This window comes from Parasteatoda tepidariorum, chromosome 2 (genome assembly GCF_043381705.1).
Source record: "Parasteatoda tepidariorum isolate YZ-2023 chromosome 2, CAS_Ptep_4.0, whole genome shotgun sequence".
NCBI lineage: Eukaryota > Metazoa > Arthropoda > Arachnida > Araneae > Theridiidae > Parasteatoda > Parasteatoda tepidariorum.
In genome coordinates this window covers 5,101,047-5,114,343 of record NC_092205.1, presented here as the reverse complement: position 1 = coordinate 5,114,343, position 13,297 = coordinate 5,101,047, and the positions used below count along the sequence as shown (strand labels likewise).

At 30.7% G+C, this 13,297-nt stretch overlaps 1 protein-coding gene across 2 annotated transcripts in view; it reads right to left on the bottom strand.

Moving 5' to 3' along the window:
- LOC107442232 (deoxyribonuclease-1) overlaps positions 1-11,825 on the bottom strand; it is a 19,611-nt gene extending 7,786 nt beyond the window's left edge. Inside the window, exons 1-6 of one of the 2 annotated variants that reach the window (XM_043055929.2) lie at positions 11,658-11,825; positions 8,562-8,769; positions 5,948-6,036; positions 5,775-5,867; positions 3,548-3,648; positions 2,248-2,363 (exon numbers count right to left, since the gene is read on the bottom strand). In XM_043055929.2, the coding sequence (XP_042911863.1) occupies positions 2,248-2,363; positions 3,548-3,648; positions 5,775-5,867; positions 5,948-6,036; positions 8,562-8,744 (582 nt within the window). In that variant the 5' untranslated portion in view covers positions 8,745-8,769; positions 11,658-11,825. Of the gene's footprint in view, positions 1-2,247; positions 2,364-3,547; positions 3,649-5,774; positions 5,868-5,947; positions 6,037-8,561; positions 8,774-11,657 lie in introns of those variants that run through there. The other variant, XM_071177073.1, reaches the window with a different exon arrangement.
- Positions 11,826-13,297: the final 1,472 nt, after the last annotated feature.

Below are 13,297 nucleotides of genomic sequence, written 5' to 3'. Positions count from 1 at the left end.
TATATATATATGGTAAGGTATAAGACTATATATGTATATATATATATAGTCTTAAGTAAGAAATATATAAAAGATTATAAATTGGATAGGAGGAGCTGTTGAGGCAGCCAAGGCTTGCAAGCGGCTGTTGCGCTGACAAAGAAGAAATATATAGAAGAAAGAACTGAAAAAATAAGAAGAAAGAACTGAAAAGAACTGAAATAAGAAAGAATTGGACACGGAAGAAGAAACTGAAATATGTGTGAAAGAATATAGAATGTGTCACTTAAGAGAATTAATGCTTGACTGACTCAGCTTACTTGAAATAGAACGGAAGGAATAGTTTCAAACTTACGCAAATGCCACGTTTCAACGACCAATGAGGATCGAGATACCCACACTACGTCACTTGCAAGTATCCTATTTCTAGCACTATAGGTTATTTAAGTTAGTATTTCAACCCCGACCCCCCAAATGTGGGTATACCGGGTTAACTCGTCGTCGCGACAGCCCTCCCCCTCAGGAGAGGTAGCACTATAGGTTATATCTAGCACTATAGCTCTTAGAGAGATTAATTTTCCATATATATGTAAGCTTAAATTTTAATTTATCAGCACATGTAATTAGTATTAAATCTTCTCAGAACTCGACAAATTATGGAATATTTTTTTGTTACAACTTTAGATTTTATCAGAGAATTATCCTGAAATATGTGAATAAGTCTGACAAAAAATGTTGAATTTTGCGAGAATTATAAAAGGAAATTTGAATAAGGTTTTTCGTACTTAGGTTTGCTCTAGTTTTTGCTGGCAACAAATATGTTAAAGAAGCTATAACCAAAACGAATAAATCCAGTAAAAAAATCAAATAATATGTGTTCTTTCATAAAAATCATCATAGAATGTCTTTCATACGACCATAATGGGTTAAAATTTGCATACCAAAAGAATTTTGACTTTCGAAAAATAAGATACGAAGATACCTTACAGACAAAATTGTAGGTATTACCCTCAAATTACAAAACACGAAACTAGGACTTACAATTTAGTAACTCATAACACTATTATTTATTTTTGTTTTTGTAATATTTGCCTCCGTTTTGAGTTAGTTTTATGTATTTATTTTTCACACACACAATTTTGCATAATTTACCTAAAGTTTGGTGTTTTTACCATCGGAGAATAACGATTCGAAAAATCGTGATAATTTTAAATTTGTGATTCACTAATCAAAACCAACCTTTGACTCGTAAAAATAAAAATAAAAACCAGACTGTCAGAAATTAAAAATAAGAATTTATTTGTTCTCGAAATAGGATACCTGTAAGTGACATAGTATTGGTATCTTGATCCTGATTGGTTGCTGAAGCTTGGCATTTATTTACGTTATCAACTGTTCTTTCAGTCTATTTCAAGTAAGCTAAGCTTGTTAAGTATCAATTCTCTTCAGTGACACATTCTAATTTCTATCTCAAAGATTTCAATTCTTTAACCACATATTTCTTACTTAACACAAAGACAAGCAAGAAGCAATGTTGAACATAAACAAACTAATTATACATCGAAATTGCCAGATTCGCGAAACGAAAATATAACATGGTTACAATAAAATAAATAAATAAATAATCTAAGTTAAGTAAAAGACGTAGAAGTGAAATAATTATACTTTGACAAATTCTATGCGCGATGCGGCGTAATATTTATTTAACTTCACGTTAATCAGCATTCTAACTTATGTGATGAGACTTAGTTCAACTTTAACGCCCCATCCTGTTTATAAACGATCAGTTGTCGCTGAGGTCATAGGTCACGTGTCTGTGTATCAGTGATCGTCTTCTTCTCGAATTGCAAGTACCCAATTAGATATAATTTTGAAGTTTCCATAAAATATTCAATCTGTCAGTACAACATCCATGGACTAAATACAACTTTAACAAAGTCTTACTAGTCTGCATAGGGACCGAGGGTGTGCGGTATGGGTCCTCGTTAAACTGTTCTACCGTAAAGTGCTCGACTTCGCGTGCAGGTCGTCGGGCTACCGAAGCGGGTGTACAATCCCCTCTACAGAGGATCAAAATTGTGATGGCATGTCTTCGGATCATCCTCAGGATAGCCCATTGTGCAGCTCTAGTGCGACGTAAATGAACTACAACAGCAACAACAAAGTCTTACATAAAAATTTCATAAATAACTTAGACATCAATGCAGTTATCTTTGTAAAAATTTTTAAACTATAAATTATTTTAAAAGAATGATATGAATTTTTTACCTTTTCTTTAAATTTTTTTGCAGCATAGTCGTAGACTTGTGCGAGCGAACTTGTTTCATTGGCGGCATTTTTGGGTTGAGTGTGAATTCCGATAGCAATCATAGAAGATATGTGTCCTGAGAAGATATAAAAACGTCAAAGAAATTTTTAAAGTTCGTATGAAGTATCTAATTAAACAATAATCAGAATTTCTTGGAAATAAATTTTATTTTGTATTAGTTTTTTTCATAATGATTTGTATAAAATGTAGTTTTAATGCTAATAACATACGTTTTATTTTATAAAAATAAAATAAGTTATAAAGTAATTTATAACAAGCTAAAATCTGATCAATAATGTATTTAGTTTACACAACTTTTATTAAAAAATAATATAGGTAACAATCTATTACTGATCGTCTAAACTGCAAACCAAACAATGCAGTTAACATCTTTAGTCTAACTAACTTAATCAACCAACTAACTAAATCCCCGAAAATCATTTATAGAATGATTAAGTTACTCGATATATCACTAAATACTCCTATGCTGTATTTCTTTAAGTTCAAACATTTCCACTGAGTTAAAGGTTAAGTACCCTACCACTTTCTTTTATAAAAGAACCGTTTGAAATTTTTTAAGAAACTTTGAATTAAATACTTCAACTTGCTATAATGTTGCTACCACTGTGAAATCTTTTTTTCAACTGCCGTACAAGTTGGCAGCTACGCGATAATATATCTCGCAACTTGTGAAAGCTTAAGCGTACAACTTTAAATATTTCTAAATATGTTTAACTTATTTAGATTTAGTGGTGGTCAAATCATTTTAAATTATATTCATAAATGCGAGGAAAAAAATTGAAAGTATGTTGATTTAACTACCACTTTAAAAATAAGAGTACGCAAAACACGTAAAAGTTGGCAATTATATAATTCGATGGGAACAGTCTTTTTATTTAAATATTCTGCAAATCTATTTAATATTTTTGAAATCATTTATTTCTTTCTATAATTACACGTTGACCAGGAATAAGTTTACAGATTTACGCCTGATACATGCGGCTTTAAGAGCCGAAAGAAAAAAAAATTGGCACGAAATTGCCAACTTTTTGAGCAAAATTTTTCATTGTGATTGTAAAAATAAACAAGAAATCTCAAAACTTAAGCAAAATCTTTAAAATCTTACAGACACTCGCATGGTTATCAGAGGTTTTAAAATTAGGGTTGAAATATTTAAATGTAGTGGTAAATGAATTTTAAAAACTTCTATTTAAGCTTCCATGAAAAACGCAAAAATTATCGGTGGTGTTGGCACCTTACTTAGGGTGGGTGTTGAAAAATGAGCAATGTATGGCGGCCTCATAAAATCATCTTCCCTATCTGGATAAGAATGTGCCCCTAGCAGTTTGAATTTATCATTTCTAAAAAAGAAAAACAAATAAACAAATGGGAAAAAACTATAATAATGATCAAAAATAAATAAACAAACAAAGTTACTAAACGTATTATAAATACGCGTTCAATGGTTATGAAAAAAATGACACACTTAAAATGCTGATTTTCGAAAACTCCGCCGTGATAAGAAATGATGCTTTTTGCGAATAATTATGCTCTTTTTATAACTGCTGTGAGTTTGTAACTGTTCCTCGTGACTGTTAGATAGAGTTTAGCTCATCGAAAGCCAGCGCTGTCTATGATTATTCGGAAAATGGCAAAAAGCCTATATGGAGACAAGGCACAGTTTTGTAAAAATGAAGAGCGTTTGTGTGTGGCAGGTGAAAAGGGGCAAATTCAAATATTTCATACATATTTCTTGAACTAGGTTTAGAAGTGACCTTCTAGTCCTTAAAATAGCGTGTTTGATGGACAGGTCTGTCTTAGGACTTAAAAAAGTCAATGTAATAAAAAATTTAAGAACCCTAGGAGGAAGCTGAACAGTAAAATATTAATAAACGGATAAGTTCAACTGCCATTTTATAACGTAAAATTTACTTCATAATAAAGTAGTTTTTATCCGTATTCAAGGATGCTCAAGCAAAGTGCTTGAAGTGAATATAAAGCAACCTCACTTCCTGCTAACCACAAAGACTCAATACAAACGGAACCCAAATTCATGATGAATGGGATAGGGGACGCTTAGCGGCCCAGGTGCCCAGCTAAATCGTACTACTTGCACTAGGTATTCAAGGATGCCCAAAAAACCAAGTCGTTCTTTTTAGAGAAACTATCTCCATTGTCATAAGTGTAAAATATCTTGGTTTAGTCATAAACAGCAAATTCAAGTTCAAAAATCAATGGTGAACAAAGCCCAAGCAGATTGCTATAAATTACAAATTCTTCCTCAAAATGTAAAAATAAAACTCAGATTTAAAAGCTTACTCTATATCTCAATGATCCGTCCCATCTTAACTTACGCTTCTCCAGCCTGGTGTCAACTCAAAAGATGCCAGATTAAAATACTGCGAAAAATGACACAAGCAAGATGGTTTAGCCGAAATAAGAACATACATCACGGTCTCAACTTTGATATTATTTAGAACATCATATTGCAAAGCTAAAAGTTGCATATTTTTTTAAAAAAAGCCATAAATTGTGACTACAAGATTTAAGGAAATTTTAACAATTGAAAACTTGGCAAAAGACACAAACCTCAGACCAATGGCAGCTTTTTTTTTGTATCGACGCATCTTTATCTAGAATACAAAATATTTAATTTTTTCCCCTCTCCAATTTGGATTCCAGTTACCAGAAAGAACCACCTTAAAGTTAAGACTTCAACGTGGGTGGGAAAAGAGCCGTAAACGGCCTCAGGCATCCATATAAATTTTTATGATGATGATGATGATGTATTCAAGAATGCCACGGCTCACTAACGGAGATGCTAATTTGCTCCGGACAGCGGATAAATACTTTCGAATGATATGTTTTCAATGTAAGATTCTTGGTTTAGTAAGTTTGATTTATAGGGTTTTTACTCAAGACTACTTTGAAATAATTCGAAAGCTTTTGTGATACTCCACTTGTTTATGATTAAGCCGTGTTGAGCCTTTTACAAAGTTGGCAAACGTAACCGAAAATCAGCAAGTTCTCATTTGTAATTCTTTATCGTTTTTTTTTAAATAGTTTGTCAAATCCGCAGCAGTTGGTATCTCTGGAGTAAAAATGCAAAAATTGGCAACCGATAAATAGTAAAAATGCATTAAAACAAACTAATGTTGGCAACTTTTTCTAGTTTATATCTTTCAATTTACTTTTGAAAGTGAATCCAAAGAATGTTTTCGCTTTAAATATGAATAGTTTGGAATGTTAATCATGGTGGTAGTTTTGGTTTAACAATCAATTAAATTAAATAAATATAGATGAATTGATAGCTTCTACCACTTGGTGCTAAAGATGATAATGTTTTTCGTGAACTTCGCTCTTCTCTTTGAGTTTTTGATTAAAAAGATATTATTGTTTTCTGCCTATATAGTAGCACGCCAATTGGTGGACCATTCTTCAATTCCGCATACGAATTCCTGAAGTTTTGTAAAAAAAAAATAATTACCTATAGATATAAGCATATTGCTCTTTTGCATTTCCTCTACCAAGTCTTTCGCTTATCGTCATTACGTATTTAGAACCCTTCACTTTATTCAATCTGAAAAATATCAAAACGAAATTATTTAACAAATAGAAAGCACAACTGTTTTGATTACTCAAATTGTAGTGGAGGCTCACTTGTTTAGGTTTTTTAAAACATCTTCCATCATCGTCTCATCTAAAGTGACAATCTCCTGAACCAGCACCAGATCATATCTTAGTAACACCTATTTTTTTAAAAATATTTCTTTAAAATTATTATTATTATTATTATTTTGGTACTTATCGGTAATGGGGACCAAGTATGGGTATTGGCGACCACTTTACTGATGTTTCGCCAACACGTGCACTGTTCTCTATAACAGATAAATATAAATTTTAATGTATACAGCGATGCGTTATCAAAAATATCTCTAATGACGTAAACAAATGATACATTGTTACTCGTGTATTGTTTTAATCTGAAGACAGTTACAAAAATTATTTCAAACGCCCTAAGAATTTTTATGTAAAAAACAAAGCACGCACTTCATGTATATACTTTGCATTGCTATAAGAACTATCTGAATGTGTAACAAATATTTTCTGATGTAATTTTTTTGCAGAATCGAATGAGACTAATTTCGAGATGATCGGACTCATGGTTTAAAAGTTATATGCGTTTTATATATAAAAGTACATTTTTGTACTTTTTTTGTTTATGCATTTTATATTGTTGAACAGACAAGTAAGATATTGTTTCTTATGAGTTCCCTTACGTTTTATTGAATGAGACCAAGCAGGAATTAAAAAAGGTAATAATACAAAAGTTGATTTTTTTTTCTTTTTCTCTTTTAGTGTATGGAAAGTGCTATTTTTGAATTGCACTTCTTATGAAGAAAACCATTATAATTTCACAACTATTTATCCTGTTAATTAGAATTTTATCTCATTCAATTCTGTACAAAACATTTGATAATAAAATATACCTCCTATGTTCAGATATCTAGATAGCAAAATAAAAAGTTTATTGTATATATTCTTAGATAGCAAAATAAAAAGTTTATTGAGTTATATCAAAATAAGTACTTATTTAGACAAAAACGCTTGCAACTTTTGAACTTTTCGTTCCATCGACGTAAAAAATACATAGGAAATACATGTTGTTGTTGTCGTCCGTCATTAGGCAAGGGTGATTTTTCTTGTTTTCAAGTGTCACCATCTAGGGCCAAGAATAGGAAATACACGACTTGTTTGTTGTTGGGTAAATAGGTACATATGTATGAATTTGTATTTTTTGAACGAAAACCCTTATAACTTCTAAACTATTTCTTCAATCACCTCTGGATTGGTCTTATTCAGTTCAACGGGAAAAAATACATTGAAAACAATGCCTTCCAGTTTATTTCAACTAATTTATGACTTAAAAATAAAAGATCCAAAGATTCGGTAAATCAGTCAAACCGCCGAAATATACTAAATTTTCAACGTTCCAACTAACTACTATCAACCAAAAATATTTGCAAGTTAAATATCAATGTTACAACTCACCAATTCCTAAAATGGGATGTCTGCAAGGGACGTAGAGTGGGTATCTCGATCCTGATTGGTTGTTGAAATGGTGGCATTTGTTTAAGTTAGTAACTATTCTTTCCATTCTATTTTGAGTAAGCCAAGCCCACAAAATATCAATTCCCTTAAGTAATATATTCTACATTCTTTCACAAAGAGTCTTTGCGAAATATTTCAATTCTTTCCCTATATATAAACTTCTTACTTAACATAGGCACGAAGCCATGTAGGTCATAAACAAACTAATTATACATCGAAGTTGCCAGGTGAGCAAGAAAATATTATAATTACAATAAAGTGCATAAATGATAAATCTAAGTTAAGCAAAAGATGTACATGAGAAAGAATTGTATTTTTACAAATTCAATGTGCGATACGATGTTGCATTTAATTAACTTCACATTAACATTCTAACTTAAGTGGAGAAGCTTAGTTCGACTTTAGCAGGCTATTTTGCTTACAAATGATCAGCTGATGATGAGGTTTTAGGTCACATGTCTATGTATCACTGTTCACCTTCTTGAGTTGAAAGTACCCTATTGTCGTGATATAAAAATCAATACAATTTACAATACCTTATAAAACATTTGTGACCATATTTTAAATGTTTACAGACTGCGGTCAACCTGCTGTCCTATAATCATAATATTGGGCAATACCTGATTAAGTAATATTTAACTAAATCTTTGTAGATTTCTATTGCCTTTTTCTTTGCAAGGTAACCACATAAGTTGGCATCCATTAAAATTGCTACAAAAAGGTGTGGTCGTAAACTACTGGTCATACCAGGTACTACCAGTAAGATATCAGGTATATTTGTGGTACCAAAAAGACCTTCTGATTTCCTGGTGCAGTATTTTTAATGGGTAGTTGCAGAAATAATATAAACATATATATTTCTATCTTCGTATTTTTATAATTAATCAGTAGGAAATAACCATTTATTTAAGCACAAGTGTAACAATTGCTTTTTTTCATAAATTCACTCCCACATTAATGCGAAAACGTTTTCCGTAAAACTAGTAAATAAATTGAAAATTTAAAAAAAATATTAGCACCATAATTTTTGTAATTTCTTTAAGAAGATATTTATCATGCTTTGTTTTGAATTAAATCGCAGAATAGCAGAAGAAATGCTGACAGTGGATACTTTATTGTTTCGCATAAAATAAATTTTAAAAAATTCGGGATCTCTTATTACCTTATTAACAATGTCCATAACAGTTTTGTTAGACATCTTGCTATTACCAAGATTTTGAATGTTGAAAGCTCCAACTCGAAGCGGTCTCTCTACAGTTGGTCCCTGCCATGTTTTGCAGATGGTGTAAGACCAAGTCAGTGCAAACGCAACACAAAGTAAAATTCTGGCTGTTTTTTCTACCATTGCCTCCTCTTCACGATTTCTATAACTATAATAATCAAACTAATTATATTTCGCTGTTAAGTTGTTTATCATTTACAAATGAGTAATACAATTTAGAGAAATTAGGACTCATAACCGTGTTAACTCAATGGATACTGTCTTTAACAATGCGCTGATTGCTGGTGTATTATATAAGTGTTAAAATCTTGAAGAATACACTAGAAAGTATTTCAATTTTCGAAATTAAGACTCATAACTGTGTTAACTCAATGGATACTGTCTTTAACAGCAATGATGCTGCTGAGTGCTGGTGTATTATATGAGTAACAAAAACTTGATGAATACTCCAGTATTTAATCAACTATTAACTGCTTTTAGTAGAAGCAAAATTTTTAGAAAGACAACTATTTATACCACCAAACTTAGTATTTTTTAAGTAAAAAAAATTGCTGATGTTTTTATGTTTAAAAATTCAATAAATCAAACAAATTTCAACAAAATTTATGCTTAACTGCGATTTTAATAAAGTATGAGCTATGAAAAAATTCATAAGTTTTGGATAAAGCAAAAATTTTATTCGTCATGATATCAAAGCAATTTTTTCTTTATTTTTGAGATTTGCTTTTTTCTAAACATTAGCACAGCAAAACCTATACTTTTGGGTTTGCTAATAGTTAACTAATGCCATTCAAATTTGAATAACGGAAAAAATATTTTTAGGTCGTAAATACGTGTCTCTTTCTTTAAAATTTAGCCATGCATTTAGCATTCAATTTGTAGTTTTCTTTTTTTTTAAGCATGGCAATTAAATGTCTAATTTTCATTCGTTAAAAGTGAATAAAACTGCAAAGATGCAATAGACACTGCAACTTAACATTGCATTTTGTTTTGCTGCACAAAAACTAAAGCTGGCGAGCTTAAAATTGCGACAGTACGTAGAAAAATATGGAGGTAATATTTTGGAACAAAAAAAAAATTAGCATTCGATAATTAGTTCGAGAATGATTAACTGGTTAAAACAGCACGAAGGCCGCGTTACAGACTGCAAAAATACAACGACAGAGTTAAAATTTGACATGCTGAAGGAATCATGTCTGCTTATAGACTTAGCACAAATTTTTTTTTTTGAAATTTTAATTTATTTAATTGTGACATTTTGTTTTGCTGCACGAAATCTAAAGAATCATTCTATAAATCATTCTATATTCCTTAATTTAAATATTTTTTTTTAAATACAGTTGTTAATTATTTCAATCCAATGAATTATTTATTTCGTTGCGATTAAATAAATAATTCATCAACGAAATGTCCTTACAGAAAATTATAATAATTATATATTTTATAAACAAAATGAATTTTTTTTTCTCGAAAAATTTGACTTTTATGGGGGGAAAACAAAGATAAATAAGAGGTCACCATAGGGTTTGGTGTATGGACGGAGCAAGTGGAACAGCTGCTAGTATTTAAAAACAAAATTACACAGCAAGCCATCTACAGGATATGAATATTGGCTGCTGAATTAACTGTGCGTTCGAATGGTAACTGTTTCCCAAAATTGAGGTAAAATTTCGATTTTTCATTTATTTATTTTTTCTTTTGTGACAAAGGAGAGTCAAAATTTAATTACAGTGATAACTATACAATAAACTTAAAACTATACAATGATGACCTCAAAAATTAATTTCACGAATATACATGGCGAAACCTAGACGTACTGAGAAAAAAAAGTATGGTCAAAACTACCAGAATATGGTTACATTTACCGTGTTTGTGGCGCTGGGGAAACACTAAAAAGCTTGATAATTCTTGCCGAAGCGCTTTGATAATAAATTTGGTAAAACTAATATTCAGCATAATTTTGTAATATGTGACGAAATTCGGTAAATGTAGAGAAATTTCGTAATTTTATCATAATATCTTAGAGCATGACATAAAAACCATTGATTCGGTTAAATTTACTTTTCAGTTTTGTATTTTTCACTAAATGTGTGGTAATAAGAGCTATAATTTCGAAAACCCGAATTTCTTGTGAACCATCACCACATGAACGGAAAATTACCAAATGAATGATTTAAATACCGTATATTTTGGTTTTATTAACCAGAATTATGTTTATTTTTTACCAGAAATGTTATTGGACTATACCGTACTTTAATTTTACCGGTACAATACGGTAATTTTACCAGAATTTCTTTGTCTTCAGGCGTAAGTAGTTTTTGTGTGTAACGTTCAATAAAGAAACCGCATACATGCAGGGTTTGAAGTTATAATTTTGTCTGAAATATATAAATTTGGATGACAAAATTAAAGTTTTTTATGAAAAAGGCATGCCATAAGTTGTCACGCCACAAGCAACACGTTAAAACTTAAACTCAAAAGTTTGCACCATAAAACTTTTCTAGGGCTTAAATAGTTTCTACGCGTGTCTCCATTTTAAATAATGCCATTCACTTTTAACTTAAAAACTGCCTGAAAATGACATTCGAAAATTTATTTTATTTTGGGAAAAATTTGTCATCACATTTTCATTGTAAGCAAAAGAATAGTTTATAAAGTTGTTTAAATAATCACAAAACAAGTACTTTTTGATTTGTAAATCACTTCTACGCATGTCATAAGTAAAACGATCATATATTCATCCATCATAATTAATTGGCATCAAAATCAAAATGACCAGTGTCATTATTTAAAAATTTCTTATTTCTTTCCAGGAAACTTAAATATCCATGACATAAATTATTTCTTTGGTATTCATCAAGAAGGTAAACGATAACAGCTTTAATTTGCTTAAAATTGTTACATTGTGAAAAATGGCTGACAGAAATCAATTTTTTTATTTTTATTAAAATGATCCTGTTTGTTGGGAATTATTTTGTATTATTTGATCTAAATTTCTTCGTGATAAATATCTAAAAATTAATGAAAATCTCTTACCTTAAATCAGAAAATGTTCCAACCAGCTGGTTTCGGACTTGTCCAGGAAGATTGCTTCGTACAATGTACTTCTAGTTTTTTTTAAACATATTTAATACGTCAAAAGAACATTAAACTTTCAAAGAATAATATCTGATAAAGTACACCTGTGGAATCTCACGAAAAGACTAAAGATTAGAATCAACTTTGTACCACATTTGAATATATTCCAAGCTTTCACACTTCTCAAAAATCTCACCCAACAGTTTTTGAAAATTATAAATTAAATGTTAGGTCTATACCAAAATTCTATACCGTTTTTCCACCCACAAAATTTTTACACATTTTTCTTCCATATTATTTTTTACAAATTGACTTTTTCCAAAACACTTGTAACGGAAAAGGTTAAAAACCGTTGAAAGATAGCCTATCTTAAATTTTAAATTAAAAAAATTTCTATTAAAATTTCAGAGTTCAGAGGAAATTGCTTCCTTCATTTTGGCGGGTGATATAGTTAACTCCTCTCTATATTTACATAAAAGTCCCTCACTTACTTTGCAGGAACTAGAAGTTCCAAGAATGCCTGACGATTTGAAAAACAATTAATGAAAAGTGGGAGGAGAGAGAAATGTGCGATCTTCGATTTTCCGTTTAGGAAACCCTTTTTTATTCTCAAGAAGTTTTAAATTTAGTTACAAGTTTTTTCAACAGATGGTGCTGCTGACTGGAAAACTTATAAAACAATGCTTTGTGCTGCATGTCAAACCTCTCCAACAGAAATATTTGTATCGGCGACTATTAATTCTAGCCTCAGACAGCTCCACTTTGTAAATGTAATGGATGGTTATTTTGAAAATATTGATTTATAGTTTTTCCTCCTCTGTATCACCATTTGTTTATGAACTTAGTAACTGATATTGAAGTTTGGTACTTGTGAATTCTCTCGTTACCTTAAAAGAACAAAGTAGTCGGTACTTCACTGTCTCATTTCGTTTTTCTTTAATGGTGTTTTTTTCGGAACACCCCGAAAAACACTTATCTAGTTTCATTATTTGACATTACTGTAGTACTTGAAACCATGAAAGACGTTTAATGTTTTAGGGAAATAAGTTACTTGGAATTATATTTTATTTTCAATAATCTTTAGTTAAAAATGCATGACACCAATAAGTGTTTGAAAGCTGTTAACATATTGTAATTTATCTAGTGTGACACTTTCAGCCGTCAAGTTCAAGTCAAGAGCGAAGTTCAAGTCATGAACGTAGATGGCATGTCACGGTTACTTCACCGAATCAGTGTTTTTAAAGTTAATCGAAACCAAGTGTTTTTGTTTATACTTAAGCTTTTGAAGCGAGATTCTCTAAAACTGAATATTTATTTATCTATATTTTTTTTCTTTTCTTCCAGACGTGGACACGTACCTAGGTTTGCAAAACCCTTAACCGTATATTCCACGTCTGGCCGACAGTCTAGCTCGCACAATACACAGCACATAAGCAAACAATTACGAAATTCATAACTACGCCACAAATACAAAGCACAATTGCGTTATACAGATGACAATAATGTGTATCACATTAGTTAATAAAAAATAAATAAATAAATAAAAAATGAAGCAACAAATGAAGCACGAACAATAGTGAGTACACCAGTACATATAG